The sequence below is a fragment of the Nipponia nippon genome, unplaced genomic scaffold (assembly GCF_047370975.1).
Source record: "Nipponia nippon isolate SJK-2023a ecotype South Korea unplaced genomic scaffold, ASM4737097v1 scaffold_6, whole genome shotgun sequence".
NCBI classification, from domain to species: domain Eukaryota; kingdom Metazoa; phylum Chordata; class Aves; order Pelecaniformes; family Threskiornithidae; genus Nipponia; species Nipponia nippon.
This window is the reverse complement of record NW_028262380.1, coordinates 27396264-27416956: the sequence shown is the minus strand read 5'-3', so window position 1 is coordinate 27416956 and position 20693 is coordinate 27396264. Positions and strand designations below refer to the sequence as shown.

The 20693-nt window shown below is 39.8% G+C and overlaps 1 protein-coding gene across 9 annotated transcripts in view; it reads left to right on the top strand.

Moving 5' to 3' along the window:
• Nucleotides 1-11: 11 nt before the first annotated feature.
• The window catches only part of ATP8A1 (ATPase phospholipid transporting 8A1), a 122345-nt gene continuing 101663 nt past the window's right edge, over nucleotides 12-20693 (top strand). For 3 of the 9 annotated variants that reach the window (XM_087735938.1, XM_087735936.1, XM_009474215.2), the window contains exons 1-5: nucleotides 10182-10392; nucleotides 11791-11905; nucleotides 13752-13851; nucleotides 16421-16519; nucleotides 20630-20675. In XM_087735938.1, the coding sequence (XP_087592064.1) occupies nucleotides 10296-10392; nucleotides 11791-11905; nucleotides 13752-13851; nucleotides 16421-16519; nucleotides 20630-20675 (457 nt within the window). In that variant the 5' untranslated portion in view covers nucleotides 10182-10295. Of the gene's footprint in view, nucleotides 459-10181; nucleotides 10393-11790; nucleotides 11906-13751; nucleotides 13852-16420; nucleotides 16520-20629; nucleotides 20676-20693 lie in introns of those variants that run through there. The other 6 variants (XM_087735942.1, XM_087735940.1, XM_087735939.1 and 3 more) reach the window with 3 other exon arrangements.

The window sequence follows — 20693 nt, the reverse complement described above, 5'->3', positions numbered from 1 at the left end:
TCCAGAAGCAGGACCGAAACCGCCCGTAGTGCCGGTGCCCGGTTAGGCGCAGCGGCTCGGGGAGCCTGAGCCCGCTGAGGCGGGAGATGGCGGCGGGACGCCGCGGGACGAGGAGGCGGCGGGGGGGGAGGCGGAGTTGGTAGGTTCCGGAGAGGGCAGGCGAGCGCGGAGCGCTGGCGCCCCGGCTGTCAGTTAGCAGCGGCGGCGGCAGCGGAGGGAGCCGCAGCCGGGGTGCGAGCCTGCCGCCTCGGGCTGCCGGAGGAGCCGCTGCCGGAGGAGCCGCTGCCGGGACCCGCCGCCGGGACCCGCCGCCCTCGCCCCGGGCCTCGCTGCGGCGCAGGGCGCGCTCCGGCGTGCGGCAGGTGCAGGGCGCGGAGGCGGTCGCGCCACCGCCCCCCGCCCGGCGGCGATGCCGGCGGTGCAGAAAACGGTGTCCGAGATCCGCTCCCGGGCAGAGGGTAAGTGCCGCCCGCCTCTCCCCGGCCGCAGGGGGGGACGCGACCCTCCGGCGCAGAGCCGCGGCCGGGAGGGGGCGGCGGGGAGACGAGGCGGCGGGAGCCGGTGTCGCGCCTGCTGGTGCAACGCAGCCCGCCGCGCCGCCCCTCACCGCGGCCTCCGGTCGCGCCGTGCCCGCCTCCCGGCCCCGCAGGGGAGGAGGTCTTCGCGTCGCTCCTTCTCCCCCCGCCGCGCACCTGAGCGCGGGTCGGGCACCCCGGCATCGCCCAGGCTGCGGCGGCGGCGGCGGGCGCTTGCATCGGCCCCAGCGCTGGGGCGTGAGCCTTGCTGCTGCTGCTGCTGCTGGTTTCCGGGCGGTCTCGGGTTTACGGCTGTCCATTGTCTGCCGGCGGGCAGCGGTCTGCGCCTCGGCGGTGGCAGCGTTTCAGGGCGAGCGGCTGTTGCCTTCCCCCCGGCGTGCCTGGCTGCGCGGCCCGCCGGCCCCGAGCGGCGGCGGGGGAGAGCCGGCGCTGGCTCATGGCCGGGGGTATGTGCCCTGGGGTACTCCTCCTAGGCATCTGTCCTCATGCCTTCCGTGTGTAGTATGTGCACTGATCGTCAGAAACAAACGTTTCTGGGGCAGGGAGCGTGCCTGAAAGCTTCAGGCCGTGCTGATGTTTCATGCCTAACTGAGGGTTAGGGTTGCTTGCCTTCAGGTAACAATGTGACAAGAACTGCCTTGTGGAAAGAATCACTGTAGTGAAATTATCTTAATATAATATTTATCGCATGCAAAAGTAGGATTTGAAATCACTGATACTAAAGCAGCAGTGTGTTGGGGCTGCTTATGATTTTCAGTTGCTGTAGGTAATGACAGCAATGTCACTGTAATGACGCAGGTATGCAGGTTCTAGCCCTTTGTCAGAAAGTTTTTGCACTTAAACCATTACATCAGGTTGGGGTTTTTTTGTCTTTCTTTAGCTATATAGGGAGGTAGAAACTTTCTACCTGTGTCTTTCTTCGTTCTTCCAAACAAAGGAATTTTTTTTTTTTTTGGTGCTACGAAGAGCACGAAGAAAGATGGATTGGAAGCAGGGTGTGATCTTGATGTTCTTTTCTGTTTCTCCCATGTTACATGCCTTCCTCCCCCAAAAGTAGGTTTGTAGGAGGTCTGGCTCTACCTCTACCTAGGAAATGTTAGCTGGCCAAGAAATAGAAGAATGCATCTTTCTAAGAAGAAAGGAAGACGGTACATCCTTCCAGGGACACTTCTGAAATGCGTATACAACCAGAGCAGCTGTGGGGCTATACCCACAGTGATTAGTAGATGCATATAATGGTATTAGTTAAACGTCCAAATTTTCAGTGCTTTATTTTAGTTCTTTTTCAGTCATTCTTTTCCAGACAGTTGGTTTTCACTGCAAGCTTAGCACAAATAAATTGGGAAAATTGATGCTCTCTTTAAAATGATCTAATTACAGGAACCTTAACCGTTATTAAGTGAACAAATGTGGTGTTCCCTGAAGGTAAATGTCTAAGATGTGCATATGCAGTAAAAGGAAAAAAAAAATCTAGCTTATTTGAATAGTGTTCAAGGTTGGATGACTGTAAAACAGTTGAATACAGGGTTTAAGAGGCTTCTCAAAAATACTTTCTTTAGGACTGAAAATAGGTATGAAGCCTCTTTTAAGAAACTTAACTTTTGGAAAATGATGTGATAGTTTGTCATCATAGCAGTGGAGTTACTGACTCATACTTTGTAGTATTACTTTATAGTATTACTCAAAAATAATTTTTAAAATGTTACTGTTTTCTTGCTCTTACATTAATGTGACGCTTACTAGTTCATTTTATTTATATTCAGTTCAGTTTATTTATACTCGGTTCATTCACAATGAAACCAGTGTCAATGAGTCTCTTACTTCCTTTTTTCTTTTTGAGATAAATGGCTTCCAAGTCTAGTTGGTCCACACACTTGGACCATGTGGCTGGCGTTTCTAAACAGTTCTTTGTAAGTAAATGTTACTATTTTCTAAAAAAGAGAACTTCAGAGTTCTGCAGTTTGGGTCTCGCCTGTAGCATTTGACAGTGACATAAAGTAACTGTAAAACCCTAGCTCTGGCCGTCACAGGAGGCTCTTAGATAAGCACTGTGCGAAGTGATGATAAAGCTGCCTTCAGAGACCTCCACCGAAGTCTTACCTACAGTGCAGAGTAGGAAATTCTTGTTATTGGCAGGGTCCTTCTGTGTTCTTTGGAAGTCTCTGGTAATACTGTTATCACAAACAGCAGCTTCCATAAGTGTTGTTATGGTGTGGACCATTCCTTAGAGTAGCCTAAGGCTTGTTGGGATCTGATAGACAAGCTTAATATTACTTCCCTTATTCTAGAATTTTTGTATTGTATCTTTGGGGTTAAAACCTCATTTTTTTTCTCCTGTCACTGCAGCAACTAATTTCTGCTTCAGAGACTTTTTCCATGGATCACGAGCTACCTTATCAGGCTGGACTGTCTTGACATCATCTCAGAACTAAGCTCACTCTGACATGAAGAGATAGTAATACTGTTATTAGAGAAAATCAACTGTTGTGCTCAGATGAAATAAACAAAGTCAGAACTGTCAGACCAATGCACACATATATCATCGCCAAGAACTGGTTGACAGTTGCACAGAAGAATTGATGCTACAGTCTATAAATTATTACAAAATAAAAATTGTAGGTGTTTTGACATCTGTAAGACGTTACCTGCATAGAGAAAAGAATTTGGTTATAAAAGAACTATTATTTTTGTGGCATTCTTCCAGACCTCTGCAGGTTCTTGTGCTCTTCATGGCTGATGAAAGATAAGGAGGCATGCTTCTAACCTTTTTTTTAATATATTTTTGTGCCTATTATCCCTGTTGCAAAGAAGAACACCTGCAGTTCCACCATAAGCCTAGGAAATGCTGCAGTTCTAAAGCGGTATGTGTATCAATAAAGTCTCACTCGAGGCATGGAAGATCTGGCCCTCCTAAACAAATTTAGGAAATTGGTACATGTGTTTTCACCACCAGTAACCTTAATTCAGAATTGTACCTGGGCTTCAGACATTTGGTTCTGTGGAAATAGCATCGGTGTCATGTATTCTGCAGTTGCAAAACACATGGGGAATCTTTGAGTAGTGTAGCCTACATCTAGCTTTATTAAATACAGTAATTAACTATGATTATTTTAGGTAGATATAGCTGCACAGTTAATATATGCATCTATTAAATAATATGAAATGGAATCATTCAAAGCATTTTATTTCTTGTGAGAGACTCTGAGAGAGTGGAATTGTGGTTGGCAGTTCTTATTAGGGTTCTCTGAGGATTGAAGCATTAATGCCTTTCCTCCGTGTATTGGTGTTCAGTGAACTATATTAGGCTGTCGAGAAAGGGTAGAAATGTGAGGTGCCATGGTGCTGTCTACCAACAACAGTAAGTAATAACTAGTTCTTCATATTAGTGGAGGTAAATGCCTGTATGAAAACTAGGGGAAACTGAACTTCTCCAAAATGAGGTGACTTTCATATGAAGAGGGAAAGTGTTTTGAAATTCTGTAGTAGTCATCAGATTGTCTTCAGCAGACCATCTGTTTTTGTAATGCCTAATAAATGCTTAGGTGTTTCTACTCATGGACTATAGGACTGCATAGCATTTTACCAGATGTAGTGCTCATTATAGTCATTTGTGTCTGCGGTTTTTTTCTGCCAAGTCTGTTCTGCAGACTATGTTGACATCCCAGTGCTTCAGTGGGGAAAAAACTTGGTCTAGTTCTAGTGCAGGCTTGGCCATCTCAGTCCTACCAGCAGGTTCAAACAGGTCATTGCAATTCCCTTCTCTGCTCTGACTCCTCAAAACGACGGACTGATGGGTCAGGTTCCCAGCGCCTGCTCTGTCATCGAAGGTCTATCGCAGCATTACGACAAACAACTTTGAAGGCAGTTTTTTCATAATGATACCCTCTTCAAACTGTGCTACGTTCTTCGGGAATACGAGCTAGCAAACTTACTCATGTAAGAAGTTCTTGGCTACAGCACCAGCTTTCAAAGCTTTTGAATGCCGTACTTTGAGAATAAAGAAGAAATTTTTAATGATTAAGTGAATTAAAATCCTTCTGGTGATTTGAGCGAGGGTTTTCTTTCCATGTTACAGTCTATCTGTATTTACCTTTGTCCATTTCTTTTAATGAAAATGAGACTGGTTTATGGAACGAAAGCTGAAACTGTTAAACTACCCTACCTAAAGGAAAATTGGGATATATGGAAAATATTTGGACAATGATTACTCTTTAGAATTTATTGTTGTTGTTGTTTTACTAATTTAGAAACTTTATTGTCAAAACTGGCTTAGGAAGAGTCCCTGCAAATATTGTGTGTTGGAACAGAGTTGCTTCTTCCAAATTTATTGTTGGAAAACGTGGTCTTCAATGGGTTGTCTTGTTGGAGAAAGCTGAAGATGGTTGGTTGGGGGCTTTGTTTGTTTCATTGGTTATTTATTTATTTGGGCTTTGTCGTTGTTGAAGATGTTATTTTTGCTGGCAAACCTGAAAACATGTATTCTATGCAAAATACAAGTTTTGCTATGATTTTTTTTTTTTCCAGGTACAGCTTGTACCCTGGGAAGTAACTACCTGGTCTCCATATTTTCAGAATTCACAGCAATTCTGTTTCCAATTTCTTCTTGCCTTTTCCCACTCTTGCATATAATTTACTTCCATTCTTTAATTTTGAACAGATTGAAGGAAGTCCTGAACCAAAACCTCAGTTATGTATTGAGCGACTTCGAATGAAGTCTGTAGTGTTTTGTGCTTATCTGTCAATAACTTCCAGATTCTGTGTTCTGTTAGCAAATAACTTTCAGAGTGCAGAACAAAATATTACGTACAGTCATTCTAGTTTATGCAATAGCTTTGTAAATGAACTTTTTGATTAGGGCAATAGTTGCATTCCTTTGATATTGAAGTACATTTTTTATTGGTTTTGGCACTGTAGTGGCATAAAATAATAAGATAATCAAAATATATTATCAGAAGGTGTGATTCTGAATATTAAGAGGAAAATAGTTTTGGAACTTGCCATTTCTGCATAATAAATTGTCAGTAGTATGACATGTTGGCATTTCCTATTTGTTTTACAGTGCTGACTTACAACTTTTTTCAAGTCAGATGCTTTTCTGTCAGTGGGGACATGTAAGAATGTATGGCATAGAATCTGTTTGATATTTCAACTGTGGTTAAATATCAGCTCAACTCTGGTTAAATATCAGCAGTTTTGCAAGCCACAGCAGAAGAAGAAAAGTCTTGCAAAATATTCGTTCTTTCTGAATGGCAGGTCTTACTAGTACAGCATCACAGTTCCTGTCTGCAATGTGATAATTACAGTTTTACTCTTGCTAAATATAAGACTTCAAAATTATTACTAAGAGGTACTTCAGAATTTGCTGTGACCTTAAATTGTTGCAGCCTTTAGGCCAAAAAGAGTCATGCTGCTTTTAATTATAAGCCCTGGAACAATGCTTTTCTGATAGCTTAGTGCGATGAACAAACAAGAAGTGAGTTAGGTGAATATCAGTTTAATACCTGTAACACAATGATAACTGCACTTTTTTTTTTAAAAAAAAAAAAGAGATGAGAATGACTGCTTCATCTTAAGTTCTTACTTTTATTCTTCACACCAATTTTTCACAATCAGAATTTTCTAACAGCTGATGCTTTGCTATTTTCAGTGCGTATGTTGTGGGGTTTTATTTTTCCTGTCTGGATTCTTTACTTCAGGTTTTTATATATTTTTTTTTTCTTTGTCAATTTTCTGAATGTTTGTGTCAACACTCTTCTGTTGTCCTGGAACCTTCTAATGGATTACAGAAGGGCAACCAACTCTTTTTTAATTCTTGCTGTGTCTTAAATGCATTCTTTTCAAACATGCCTTTATCAAAAATATAACTGCTTTCACTAAGAGATGGTCTGGTGAAATTTCCCTTCCATTTTTAAGTATAGGCATTCTTTATTTGTTCTTGCAGTTACTTGGTAGACAATATTTTTATGAGAGGCCGGACTCTGCTTATTTGATTAATAGGCTGAGTTCATACAAATTGGTTTGATGGCAATGGATCCTCACTTCTGGAGGAAGTAGTGTAACGCTTAGCAGCTTTTTTGCAAAGTGGTGAGCTTTTATGTAGACCTGCTGCACTGAAATGTGAGGTTAGTCAGCAGTTAAGCTCTAGCCTATAGTTTGGGTTTTTAAAATTTCATAGAAAGGTAGCTCTTAAAATTGGGAGGTGACATAATGCAGTTAGGCTCAGGTTTGTCAGTGTAGTTTGATAGATGTCCTACTTCATGTTTCAAAGTTAATAGTTGAAACAATACACGTCTTAGACATGATTTCCTGTAAGATGCCAGATTGCATCAGGGATTGTAACAATGGGACAAATCTGCAGCCTTTATTTCTCTCCTCTCGACTGTAGATTGGTGGACATTTCAAATGAATGTATGAACTACCATAACTTTAACATCCTTCCTTGTTGAAAAGCATATCCCTTTTTAATTTTAGTTCCTGGCGTTATTTTGGGCTGTTTGAGTACCAACCAGCTGCTGTCAAATTCTTTACTCTCCTTAAGTAAATAAAATATAGTGAAGATTTCTTTGCAGGTCGTATTTGAAAAAAATTACTGTAATAAAGCTTTTGATGATTTAATCTGTTTATGCTAGACGAGTGTGGGCGAGACATGGCAGAAATTGGAAATGCTTTATGATAGTTTTCTGAAGATGCAGAATACAAACAAACCCTGGGAATGTGATACATAATTTTTAGTTGCAATTCTAATGAATGCATCATGTGGGAAAACTCCCAGTCACGCTCAAGGTGGTACCTATGAACATACAGTCCTGTATCTCACAAATTAGTGAAAAATTTCACTTACAAAACATAGTATATTGACTTTAAAAATAAAACAAAACTGTTGTAGGGTAGGCCTGTCCCGCATGCAGGCCAAGGTGATATAGTGTCCCTGAAGACACTGGCATGCCGAGAGCCCAGAAATGGTGCCTGAGCTTTGGCTTGCCTTGCAGCTGTGCAGCAGAGAGTTCTCTTTGACCTCGCGCAGTTCTGAAAATCAGCAGCTACATGGCAAGAAGAGTGTGCCCAATTTCGGACCAGGCATTAGGCACTATTAGCTAACCAGCATAGCTGCAGAGGAAACTCAGGTGTGCCGACTCTTGACGGAAGTTCTTGGGTAGGTGATGCAACCAAGGTGTAATGGTGTTGTTGCAAAGGGTGGTATATGGACATTTAAAGAAATGGCATCGTGGGAGGGTAGGATGTAGAAGCTCTATACCAAATGCTGAATTGAAATTTCATGTCTTTTTTTACACTCTTTCTGATAATCTTATATGAAAGCAGAGAATTTCAAAGAGCGTTGTGTGTCTCTTGTTGCTTCGATGACATTTTAGTCATTTAAATTAAGCTTATTTACCACTTTAGGTGATATAATAACTTAAGTAATGCATAAGCTTTTGGATATTTTTGTGTATATGCATATAGACAAACACACACAAACAGGGAAGAAAAAAATTGTCTCCTTGATATGGAGCTTTGTGTATCAGGCTAGTCTGTGTACTCTAGTGAATGCATTCTAAAGTTTAGGCAGGGACGCGATGGGACATGTGTAACCTTTAAAGCTTTCAGGGTAGTATAATGCACCTAGGGCACGAGAGCTGGTTTTACTGAAGCTGCAGAGTATAGAGGCTCAGAACTTAACTCCTAAGATTGATTTTTAAGTGAAAATTGAAAAAAGTGAATTCAAGGTAGTAGGAGGTGGGGCGGTGAATGTTTATGAAGCTCCTCAGCACCTTTTTGCTGTCATTTTGAATAAAGGCGACCAAATAAATGCTGTAATACTGATATATGAAAATAAATGTCTACAGTTTGGCAGTCTTTTTAACAAACAGGTAATATGTAGTGTTTAATGCCCACTAGCATTTGTTTTAACTCTATCACCGTCAGTATTCAAGGCTTATACTGGCATAAGTTTTTAAATGAATGCTTTAAAATTAAAGTAATACATTCCAGAAATGTGCAAGCTCTTTCCTTATTTCCTGAACTTAGTCAGGCTAGGTTGCTACTTTTGACACAATAGTTTCCAATTTCTCCACCCAAGTGCTCTCACAGGAGCCGTATTTCGTGTTTACTCCTTCATTGAGCAACTGTAAAGTAAATGTCCTATACCCAGAATGAAGGTGTGCTTGCCATGTGATGGATTTGGGCTCAGTCAGGTATGAACATGGGATTGGATGTGCACCTGCGGCTTGACTGAAAACGTAGTCTTCTTACAGATGTACCTATCTCCAGTTGTGTTATAGGGATATACGTTTATGGAGTTGTGTGCTGGAGGTTGTGCATAGCCAGTTGTATGATGGTTGTCACTCCAAGGAGAGGTAATGACAAGAATAGGATATGGCATGCTTAGTCTGCCACGTGTGCCCGTGTGGTTCCTTGAGTTGAGGGGTACTGCGTGGATGCTTGTTCAGGTGGGCCCAGTCTGTTAGACTCTGAAGGGTCTTCTTGAGATACATACTGAAGTTTGAATAGAAGTGTGTTGGGTGTATGCCTTCCACTGGGGGAGTGGGAAGGAAAGAAATAGAGAAATTGCAGTGGATGAAGGTAGTAGTGGGGATTTTCTGCATAGTAATGGAATCTCTGAATTCTGAATGGCAAACGGCATGAAATTACAAGTTTCTGCTGAGTCTTTGCACAATGTGTGGAGACTTGACCTTGCAAGGTGGTGTCTGAAATATATGTTCTGGATATAATAGGCAAGAGGCTATGGAGTGGGTCAGTGGACTGGAGGATGACTTGGATTGTGCATAACCTGTTCGTAAAAATTTATAGAACATGCTAGAAATAAGCTGTAAGTTTTCATGTACAGCCTTAATTGTCCTTGAGATGCATATACGTTCTGATATATTCAGTTGCATTCTAACATATTTTTTTTCTATGTATCTTTCTCATTTGGCATACAAAATGAACAGTGCTTATTTAACAAGCAGCTATGCACAGATAGATTATTGTTATAATTTAAAAACTTTTTGGTGATTGATTTACACCATACCTGTGTTTACTTTACAAGCTCCAGCCCGAGTAGGCTGCTTAGGCCTGTTGGTCATCAGTGTAATGGCTGAGTGATGGACAAAACATTAGTTAAAAGTCTTGAGAGAGAAGAATACACTGGTATCCCCTTTTACAGGTGAAAGTTGTGATGGAGGTTGGTACAAGATTCCTCATAGTTTATAGAAGAATATACACAAAGCTCAGCTTTCAGTGACTAGTGGAGGCAGGTGCTGGGAATGTCAGTGAGTCTAATAGTACCATTTCAAGTTAAGCAGACACAAAATGAAGAATATATTGATGTCAGTTCTCAGAATAATCTGGCTAGTGTCATGCAGAAAACTTCTAGCAGGTGAAGTAATAGTAGAAATAGAAGTACTAGTAGTAGTACTTCTACTAGAAGTAGAAGTAATAGTCCCATTAACCAACAAATGCCTAGTGGCCTTGGCTTCCAAAGATCAGGTCCTTCCAGCTCAGGATTGGTCCATCACAATGAGCAAGAAATCAAGCAAAGGTGGCAGTAGAACACAATTAGCAAGGAGCCCCTGACAAAACTCAGGTGTAAAAAGGGAACATACAAGAGGTGAAAGCAGGGACAGGTGGCTGGAGAGGAGTATAGAGGGATGGGGTTAGCCAGCAAAGCCAAAGCCCACCTGGGCTTTAATCTGGTGAGGGGCTTGTAGAAGCTCTTGTTCTCCTTCAGATGTAACAGCAGGAAGAAGATGGCTATGGGAAATGTGGGCCTGCCTGCTGAATGGGGCAGGGAACCTGCAGACAAAGGACACAGAAGAGGTTGCAGTACATAGTGCCTTCTCTGCTTTGGTCTCTACTGGTAAGATCAGCCTTCAGGAACCACGTGTTCCTTACATCAGTTGGAAAGTCTGAAGCAAGAAAGACTTACCTTGGTGGAGGAGGACGACCAGCTTAGGGAACACTTAAAAAAACTGGGAATACGCGAGTCTGTGGGATCTGATCAGATGCATTCATGAGTGCAGAGGGAGCTGGCAGGTCTCACTGCTATCTTTGCAAGGTCGTGATGCTCTGGGGGCAGGGGGAGGTGTTCCTGAGGACTGGAAGAATATAATTGATCTCACTGTAGGGTAGCTTACATTAGTTTTCTGTGTTTTCTTCGTTTTAAGTGTGACAGTTTTTTATGAGTACTTCTCAAAACAGGTGATTTGTGCAAATAAATAGAATTAGTCATTTTGATTTAAGATAGCTCTACTAGACACATGCTTTTTGTATTTAATTCCATTATTCAGACATCCTCTTGGTAAACTGTTTTTCTACCATTGAGATTAATGGTTAAATTTTCACAGTTTTTATAAGACTTTTACCTGTTTATGTGTTCTTTTACAGACTCTAAATTGTTACACTACTACAGCTGTGTTGGGGGTGGCGGAGTAACACTAGTTTAAAAGAAGCACAAAGGGGAAAGTGTGTTATGTGCATATTGGTCAGACGTGATGCAGGAAAATAGATTAAGTAGTATGGAATGAATTGTATAAAGGTTATAGTAAATACCCCTTTAAATATTTCACTTGCCTTTAAATTCGGCAATGACCAGTGTTAAATTTTACATGCAAAACTTGAAGCGGTTGAATGATCTGTATACAATATAGAGATCTTCTGAGTTTTTAATGTTTATTTTTCTGATAACTATATTTGTCATTACATGTTGCCTAGAATTACTGGTGTTACTGGTATATTCTTGAACTTCTTGCCTTTTTCTTATGCTAGTGTTAATATATTTCTCTTGGTGTCTTCCTTTTTAAATATTTATTTACCTCACTACTGGAAGTAAGTTCTGCAATTTTGCAGATTTTTAGTTCAAGATCACTCAGCTGGGAGAGATGGATGAGACTGACATTTTTGGGGCTTGGGTTTTTTTTTTTCTTGTGCCCCCCCCCCCCTTTTTTTTTGGTATGCACACTTCTGGGTTCAAATGCATCAACAGACAATAGTTCATTTCATATTGCCATGAAGCAGCACAATCTATTTAAGTGTACACATTAATTCTGTAGATTTTAGTTATTCATTATCGTAGCTTTACAAAGCATCTTGACTATATACTTTTTCAGTTTTTAAATGATCATTGCTTGTCAGAAATGCAAATGCATTGTGTTCATGTTTACAATAGATGTCTTTTTTTTGTCATGAAGTGCCTTGAATCTTGTGTATGTATGTATATAAATCTATTTATATGGAAAACCATGCTGTGTTTTTACAGGCTATGAGAAGACAGATGATGTTTCAGAGAAAACTTCTCTAGCTGATCAAGAGGAACTGAGAACTATATTCATCAATCAGCCCCAGCTAACCAAATTCTGCAATAATCATGTCAGGTATTAACTAGTGGGTTTTTTTAATACATATTTAATTTCAGAATATTCTATTGCATGTTGCATAGCAAAAATGAAGAAAAGATTCTGTTCATTCCACTTCTGCAATTTCCTCTGACCGCTACTTATAGTCTCAGACTCGTGAGGGGGGAATGACGTGAAATGAGGAGAGCAGCAGAGCTGTTTCAATTACAAACCTGACCTGCATTTTCCAGAAGAGGGTGGGGAAGGTACGGATACTTTACAGCTGCACCATCAGCATGGCCCTAGAGCATGGATTTGTTCTTCAGCTTTCAGTTCAGTTGAAGTTCAGTTTGTCTTTGAATGTATTTCTGGTAGCTGGATGCCAGTGCGGATATACTTCACTTGAGCATGGCATTGTTTGTGCTTTGGAAACTCTTGTCAGCTACAAAGATGCTGTGGTTCCTTATGAAACTAGTTTTGAATTTCAAGTTCAGCCTTTAGGACTCTGCTGATGGTTTATGTTGTGCTTTTTTGTTTGTTTTTGTTGAATTTTAAGTAATACACTGAATACTCATAAGTAATATATGTTTAGATCTGATAAGATACTCAGTTCTGTTGTTAAAATTCAAAGTAAAGGAATGGCAAAGGTATCCCTGTCCCAGGTAGGTGTGTTTCTGAAGGTACCTTTGATAATACGCAGAAATTCTATAGAGATTGAGAATAACGTGGTGAGCTTTTCCCATGGACTTGAGAAACATTATAATGCTCTTTGTTTGTGTACGCAACTTGTCTTTTCTGTCTTTTGCTTATTTCTTGACAGCATTGAGCTTTTTTGCAGGATACATTCATTCCCCCTTTAAATTGACTTTTACACAAAGTTGAAGTAAATATTACTAACTTCAAAAGGGGTTAAAATATTCTTACAAGTCTTCTGCTTGTAAGTTTTTGGCATGATTATTTTCACTGTTACTGTTTTAGGCCCTTAGATGGTAGCAGTCTGTTTTTAAACAAATGTAAGGCTGACCAAGAGCTGGGAGCTCAAACATTTTGTGATGATGGTTTAGCAGAGATTATTACGCTGGGATAAGATGTGTTCTGTTCTTCCAGCCTAGCAAAACTACACTTAATATCCAATATTTACAAGTTTAAAATAAAAAAAGTGAACTTCACATTCAGTGAAGGGTATGGGGGTTTATCTTTTAATAGATTTTTATTATTTTAATCATTTCTTAAATGCACAATTTCAACTCAGTTGATCCTGTTGTTAGGTTTTTGCATTGAGTCGTGCAAACTCACACTCAGCGCAGAAGCTCTGCAGCTCCTCAGTCCTGATTTAGCACCTCCTCGTTACGCTTGTTATCCCTCTTTCCCCAAGAACTTTGTCTGAACTGGAGCCGTTGTGCAGAGTTACCTGCCCAGCGTACGCCATGGCTTGCGGGGTAGGGTACTCCTCTGGGCCCAAGAGCTGCAGGCCTGGGGCCTGCCCTACCTGCTCCCTGAACGGTGGTGCAAACGCCTGACTGCTACCTTCTCTGTATTTTTTTTTTTTTTTCCTCTCCTCGTTGCCTGTAACTGAGTGGCAGCAGGGCTTGACTGCTTCCCACAGAGCAGGCAGAGGTGACAAGGGAACTTCTTGCCTCAACATGGAAGCTCAGGACAGTTTCTGTGGGTGGCGGGTGCTTCCCTGGGTTAGCCAGTTCACAGACCCCTGCACCACTGTAGAAGTCTTTCAGTTTCTCTTTTAGCCAAAACAAATGTTTGCTAGCACAGAAATCACAAAAGGTTCTGTTTTATTTGAAAGCTTGTGTAACCGAGAAGGAAGGAATACATTTGAAGACTTTTTTGTACTGTAATAATAGTGCATGTTTTTGTCTCTTTCTCTCAGCACTGCAAAGTACAACATAATCACATTCCTGCCAAGGTTCCTTTATTCCCAGTTCAGAAGAGCTGCTAATGCATTTTTTCTTTTTATTGCGTTACTTCAGGTAAGATCAACAATAAGATGCTAATGTTTGAAACTTGTTGAGAGAGCTTTTATACCATAGACAGTGTTTTGCAGAGATACTGAGGTTGGTGTACCATTCCTTCTGAGCTAGTTAGCCTCTCAAGATAGCTGTATTGTGTAAACGTACCTTTAATAAATGTTTGGTTTTGTGGGTTTTTTTACTCCTTGAAGATAACACAATACACACAAAGATTTTTCTGTAAAACAGGTTAAGTATAGCTGAAATACTGTCAGTGAAAAAGACTGTTGTGACAGGAAAATCCTGTTTAAAAATATCTGGCATACACAGAATAATGTTACCTGTACTTGGCATTTCTCATAATGGAGGGTACTGCCTAAAAACCTGTATTTATGAACTTTAATCCTGTAGCCTGTCTTGAGGGGCAGGAACTGCAGCTGAAGAGAAGTGATTATTTATTCTTAGAGTGAAGCTGATAACGACTGAAGTTGAGCCTAGATGAAGAAATACAGCAGTGGAGTCCGGTACTATAGCAGCTATTTCCCATATCCCAGTGGCTTAACTGTGCTGATTAGGAAGAAAGCACAGTCTTTCTATACCACCGCTGTAGCTTCATTCACTATGTTTGTATAGTCTGACCCAGCTTACTGAGAAGTATGTAATGTTTTGCAGATATATTAGAGTATTTTAATTTTTCAGTAGTTCAAGTTGATAAAGCAGATTGTGGTGTTTTGTATACTGTTCTATGAATGCAATAGCTGCTGATGAATGAAAATTGAACTGTGGGCAGATGCAGTGATAATTACCATTGTCTAGTTCTGTATTCTTAATCATATTTGATAAAAACACATTTTCTGCATAATTTCTAGTGCATGTTTTAGAATGCGTTGATTTGTCTGTTGTGGAGATCGTGTTAGGAATCAACACACCAAACAAAAATTCCTAAAATAATGGCACAGATACTACCATGTGTACTTTTTCCTCCCTCGCTTCAGATGTTTCAGCAAGTGAAAGTTGATTTCTCTGGACTTATTCAGGTTTCTTTGCTTCTGCTATAAGGGCTTGGAGCAGTTTCTTAGGATACATCTGCGTAGGTAGCTTACCCTGTTTTCTAGGGGTGGGGGGGATGGAGGGGAAATCTGAAGTTCAGGGTTTCATTAGGTTGTCTGCCTGCAAACCTGTGGCTTCTAAATAAACAGCCTTTTCACCCCATCTGGCATTTCGGGCTAATCCAGTGGCCCAGCAGTGTTTCTTGTGGTACCACTGTGCATGTTAAGCTAGCAGACACAGAATGTGGGGTTTCAGAAGCCGTTTGAGGCTTGGCATGGCTGGGTGAGAGGCTGGCAGGCAGGTATTTGGGGTGGAGGAAGTGGAATGTGAGGCAGTGGAATGTTGGGACTTACAAGCCCACCGTGTCCTGTCAGGCTAACAGTGAGACCACAGTGGCAGGAGTAAGAAATATGGGGTAATGGAACCAGGGTATGGGCTGGTGCCCCTTTTGCTTTAATATTTTGCCTGGAAAATAACGTGGAGTTAGAATGGGGGAGTTAGGGCATGCATGTAGCAAGGGTAGGAATAGCTGGAGAAGAGATAGATCCCTTTCCATTGTAGCCAACACATAGGCACTTGCTCAACAGTAACTTTTTCTGCCTCGTTTCCATTTAATTGCTTGAGAAATGTGGTCTACAGTAACCTGGAAAATAGATTTATATTGGTCTTACTCAAAGAAATATAGCATATGTAAATATAACATCCTGTTTTCTTCAGAAGCACAATGTGGTGGTAGCAAAAAGAAATATATATAATTCATAAATAACACTGGCTGTTTTTCAACATGCTTTATGATAAATTGAGGATGTCTTCTAACCACATTGAAGCACCACTTATTAGTGTACTCTTTTCTTGCAAAGATCTCATTGTAGTCATATGGGCTGCATTGCCTATTATAAGTCTATTAAGGCAGCAATCCTCTCACTTATCAATGTTGCCATTAACAACTCCAGTCAATATTAAGATAATTATGGATAACCATCCGTGTATATCACATAAGTAGCTGAATCTTCTCAGCTTTTACCTTACATACACATTTGCTTGTACATCTGTGCCCGTACCTGCTTAGCAAAAATGGGTTTCTTACAATAGTCTGACAGAAAGCAGCTATTTGAAATTTGTCAATTAATAACTAGTATGATACAAAATATCTCTTAAAGATTAAAACTATAGGGAAGTAAAAATACCTTGGATGTGTGTCCACTCTAACAAAAATCTAAACTGAAAAAATTAATTGTGTTTTATAAATACGTATTCTAATTTAATTTGAAGCACAGAAAAGGAAGGTGAATATTCTGCAGACACTAAAACCTCTGAAAGTAACTCCACTATATTCTATGCTATTTGAAATGCAAATGTTTTATTTTATCAGCTTCTTTTGAATTGAAGACAATAACCCTCTCTTGGAAATAATCAGCACCATGTCTAAAAAGTGAATCCAGTTGCCTTGTCTGTATTTGCACAGAAAGTACTGCTTCTTGTATTAAAAATATGTTTTCAACCAGCAATGCAAACAAATCTTTTTCTCTCTTTTTAATAGCAAATACCAGATGTATCACCAACAGGCCGTTACACAACATTGGTCCCTCTCTTATTTATTTTAGCTGTAGCTGCAGTGAAGGAGATAATAGAGGATATTGTAAGTATTTAATAGCAATATTTTGTAAATAGTTTTCAAATTTTTCATAGATTATTCAACTAAATTTTTGTAATATAATTGTGTTGAACCATTCTTGCTTTCTGGATGCTTTTGAAAACTTCTAAAGCTACTTTCTTCAGAGGATAAAGTTTTTTAGAATATGGTGTTACGATTTGGAAGTGTGTTTACTATATATACAAGTGACAATAACATGGTAAAACAGTGACTGTTGTGTTTATTATATAGATTGTTTCTAGTCAAACAGTTCTCATTAATGAAGTACAAGCATATTTAAAAGTGTGAACTGGAACTCCACAGAACCAGTCAAGTCCAGAATATTTCCAGTTTTCTCAAACAAGGGCTCTGCTAAAAGAAGATTGGAAGCTATTGAATTAATCTCAGGTGGAATCTATTTTAAAACCAAATAACCTTTAAATATTTATTTGGTTAGAAAACCATTTTTTTTCTTCCTGCATGAGCAGGAGCAGAGTCCTTTACTCTCACTAATTATATTTGTGAGCTGGATTTAAGTTCAATCTGTGAATAAGATACGAGACTAACATTTTACAGAAAAATTGTGAGAACTTCTGGCTTTGCTCACAATGAAGAAGGTAGGATTAAAAAAAATCTTCCCGGCATCCTTTTTATCTTAATATCTTTATTTGAGGTGCCTTTGAAAAAATAGATAAGCCCTCAGGAGCTTACAGTTGAGAATCGAGGAGTCTGCACAGTCTTGAGCATCTTCACTTGTCCTCTATACCTGAAACTGGATGGACTTTTATTTCTAAATTTTCTTTTATTTCTATTTCTAAAAAGTGTCTTTTAACTTGCTACTGGAATTATAATGTGAAATTTTTCATACGTTTAGAATACTAATCTGTTTGATTTAATACATTTTAGATGAATGAGTACCAGTCACTAATGTGCCATTTTTAAAGCTTTAAAAATGGATTTTCCCCAGTTGTCAAATCCAGGTCCGTGCATCTGGTGTAGCTCTTTATTTCTACAGTCACATGCCTAAAATCCTTGGTGTCACTGTTGTGACTTTGCACGGTTTTGTAGACAGCAAGGGGAATAGGCCTTTTCCAGTTTTTCCCATCGCTCCAGCCCAGTGCAATTTACTGTTAGTCTTTCATGTCTTGGTGCTAAGTGTGACCTGCTGACGCCTGATGGCCAGGAGCACACATGGACTGCTTGTCCTCGTTAGGCAGGTACTCCCACCTACACCAAGCTTTCCTTGGCTCCCTCCAGTCAGTGTTTGTGGGAATGGTTGTTTTGCTTTCTTCTTGCATTGAATGAAAACTTTAAAAGAGCTGGGATGACTTGGAAGTGTCCATTCTGACATCTGTTTTGTGGGTAGGGAAAGGAATTTCAGGCTCTGTTTCACTTTATACAAAAGCCGTTGGAGTTTTCTGAGTATCTTCCTGCCTGCTCTTCACTGAAAGCATATGGTAGAACCTGTCTCTGTAATTTGCATAACATAGTTGAGTATTTTAATTGATGTCGTTCACATTTAAGGAATTAGTCTTGGTGATTTACCAAATCACTCCAGATGCTAAGAATTTCTTCATCTGCTCTTGTTCTGTTTTAGTTCTGCAGATATGTTAGGTGGAGGGCAAGAAGTTAAATACATCATAATATGGCAGAGTGCCTTGTCCACTAAAGGAGTAGTGTTACTGGTTTTTTATATTGTGGGCTGTTCTCTTGATTTTTTGGAAAGGGTTGCAGGTAGTATAGTCTTTCCCTGCACACAAGTAGTAGGCTTCCTGGGAGTGTCAGATTTATTGCGTTAGAGCAGAATTACAATGTATGTGCAGAAACATGATCAAGAGGAAGAGTGGTGAGCTGCAAAGAAGCTCTGAAATGGAGGGTGGCTGGTCACATGCTGCTTCTCTTGCTGATACAGTCAACTCAATCTTCTCCTCAGTTACCTCTGTGAATGGTTGGTAGGCAAGATATATTGTCCCCCTGGGTTGTATGAAGCTCCTGGGCCACAGAGTTGAGTGGTCCTGCAAGAGACAATGATGTTTCCATTAAATGTTTGTGTTCTATTTTGCATTTCTAGTACTTGCTCCCCAATAGTCAGCTTCTCCTTAAATGTCTTTTGTTGCTTTCTCTTTATATAAACAAAATCCCTTTTAAAAAAGCCATAAAATGAATTCATGTTCTTTCAGATATTTTTAACCATTCTGCTGTTAATGCTTACAGACTTACACCATCTGTCAGTGTCTAGGCAAATATAAAACTGAGGCTGCTGCTACTGTACAAAGTGTCCTTTTAAAAATTATCTCATCCACTCGCTTTTCTTCTATGTCATTTGTTTCTACCATTTGCTCTTTGCAACTTGAAGTGTACGGTTTGGCATGGGAGGAAAGACAGGGAGCAGGTTTAGTGTTTTTTGCATATAAGAGCTAAAACAAGAAGGTTCTCATTACCAAATACTACAGAGATACCTAAAGGCAATTCAAACACTATTTTCTTTCTGTTAAGTTTACATTGTCTCAGCATGTAGTTAATTCCTGCTGTACTTAGTTGAAACTGAATGAGATGAAGGAGCCAATTGGGAGAGTTTAGGTGCTAATTTAAAGGCTCTGTGTGTGTGTAGATATATATATATAGCTGATGGTAACTTCATTAATTTCTCAATTGCACAGCTGAGTTTCACAGACTATAGTTCAAATAAAATAGTTTGCTTTGTTTTTGTAATCAAACAGGTATGAAATTTAATGTTGCCTGCTGGTTATATTTGGCTGACTCTGACAGCTGTACTTTTTTTCCCTGGGAAAGCTGACCATTTGCTGCATAGTAAAATATTCAGTGTGTTTTCCCTTAACCTTTAATTTTCATTATGTCTTAGTTTATTTACACAGTGAGGTATCTAAGATCTCCAGAAATGGTTGTCTTCATCTAATATCAAAGGAAGATTAACTGGCTTTTGAATGGGAACCTTATGTATCGATATCAATAGATATACTTATCAAAATAATGCTTTTATCTCAAGAACCAAATGCTTCCTTTTCTGGAGTGAAATCCCAAGAAGCAGAAGATGTTAGCAGAAGACATTATTCATGAACAGCATGTGTTTTCCATATATGCTTCAGAAGTGCTAGCAAAATTTGTGACATGCAGTGCTAGATTATCAGCTGTTTCCAGTGTTCTTTTTTTGAAAGGAGAATCTGCAGATAATATGTGAAAATCTAGTAAAAAATAATAACTTACTCTTTGCAAAGTGATAAGGTGGCCTTTTAAGAGCTGCTAGCTCAAAGTCATACCAGCATTTTATTAGAAATAAATCTCTTAAGCAGCTTGACTTATTTTTCTTGCAATTTACAAGATTGCTTCTGATTTTATTTGGATTTCAAAGGCATGAATTCTGTAGCTCTATTAAAAAAGCTAACCTAAACCAGTTAATTATATTTAAATTAATTTTCAAAATCATGTTTCTGCTTAGGAGGAACTGAGTTCATTACTCTTAAATACTGTGTTTAAACTAGTAGTCTCCTAAGCTTTTTGTAGCTAAGATGAGTTTGATTATACCTTGAAAATGCTGGTGGTTAGTAGCTGCATCAAAAGATTTCTGTCAAAAGGTTTCTCACAGCTGTATTAAAACTGAGAGACATCATGGCCTGTTGGGGGGGGGGGGTTAGTTGATTTTTGTTTGCTGGTCCTTTTTACTGTTGCTGAAGTCTGCAGGCACTTAAGTGTAAGTGAAGTCATTATGTTTACACAGTCGTTGCTTGACTCCAGATCTGTGTGAGGCACTTGTATGAAGAATGGTTCCATGATCTTTGCTCTGGTAGAATCATCTCCCAGTTCCAAGAACAGGCAAAGTTATGGTACACAAATACACTGCTTCCTTATATAAGGAACTTGTGTAGATAGTGATTGCCCGCATGAGAGGACGTTTTCATACAACACAGCCTGGAACTGGGTGTGACTTTCCTGATGATCATAACTATGCAAGTAATCCATAGTCCAGTTTAAAATGTTCTTAAAATCAGTTTATTGAATTGATGAATGGGAGAGGGTAATACTTGTGGTTTTTACCTTAAGTGTGAAAGCTTTATCATGTCAACAGAATTCTTTAACCACTGTGCATTTTTAATTTAGAAAAGGCACAAAGCTGACAATGCGGTGAACAAGAAACAAACTCAAGGTAGGAAATTTTTTAAAG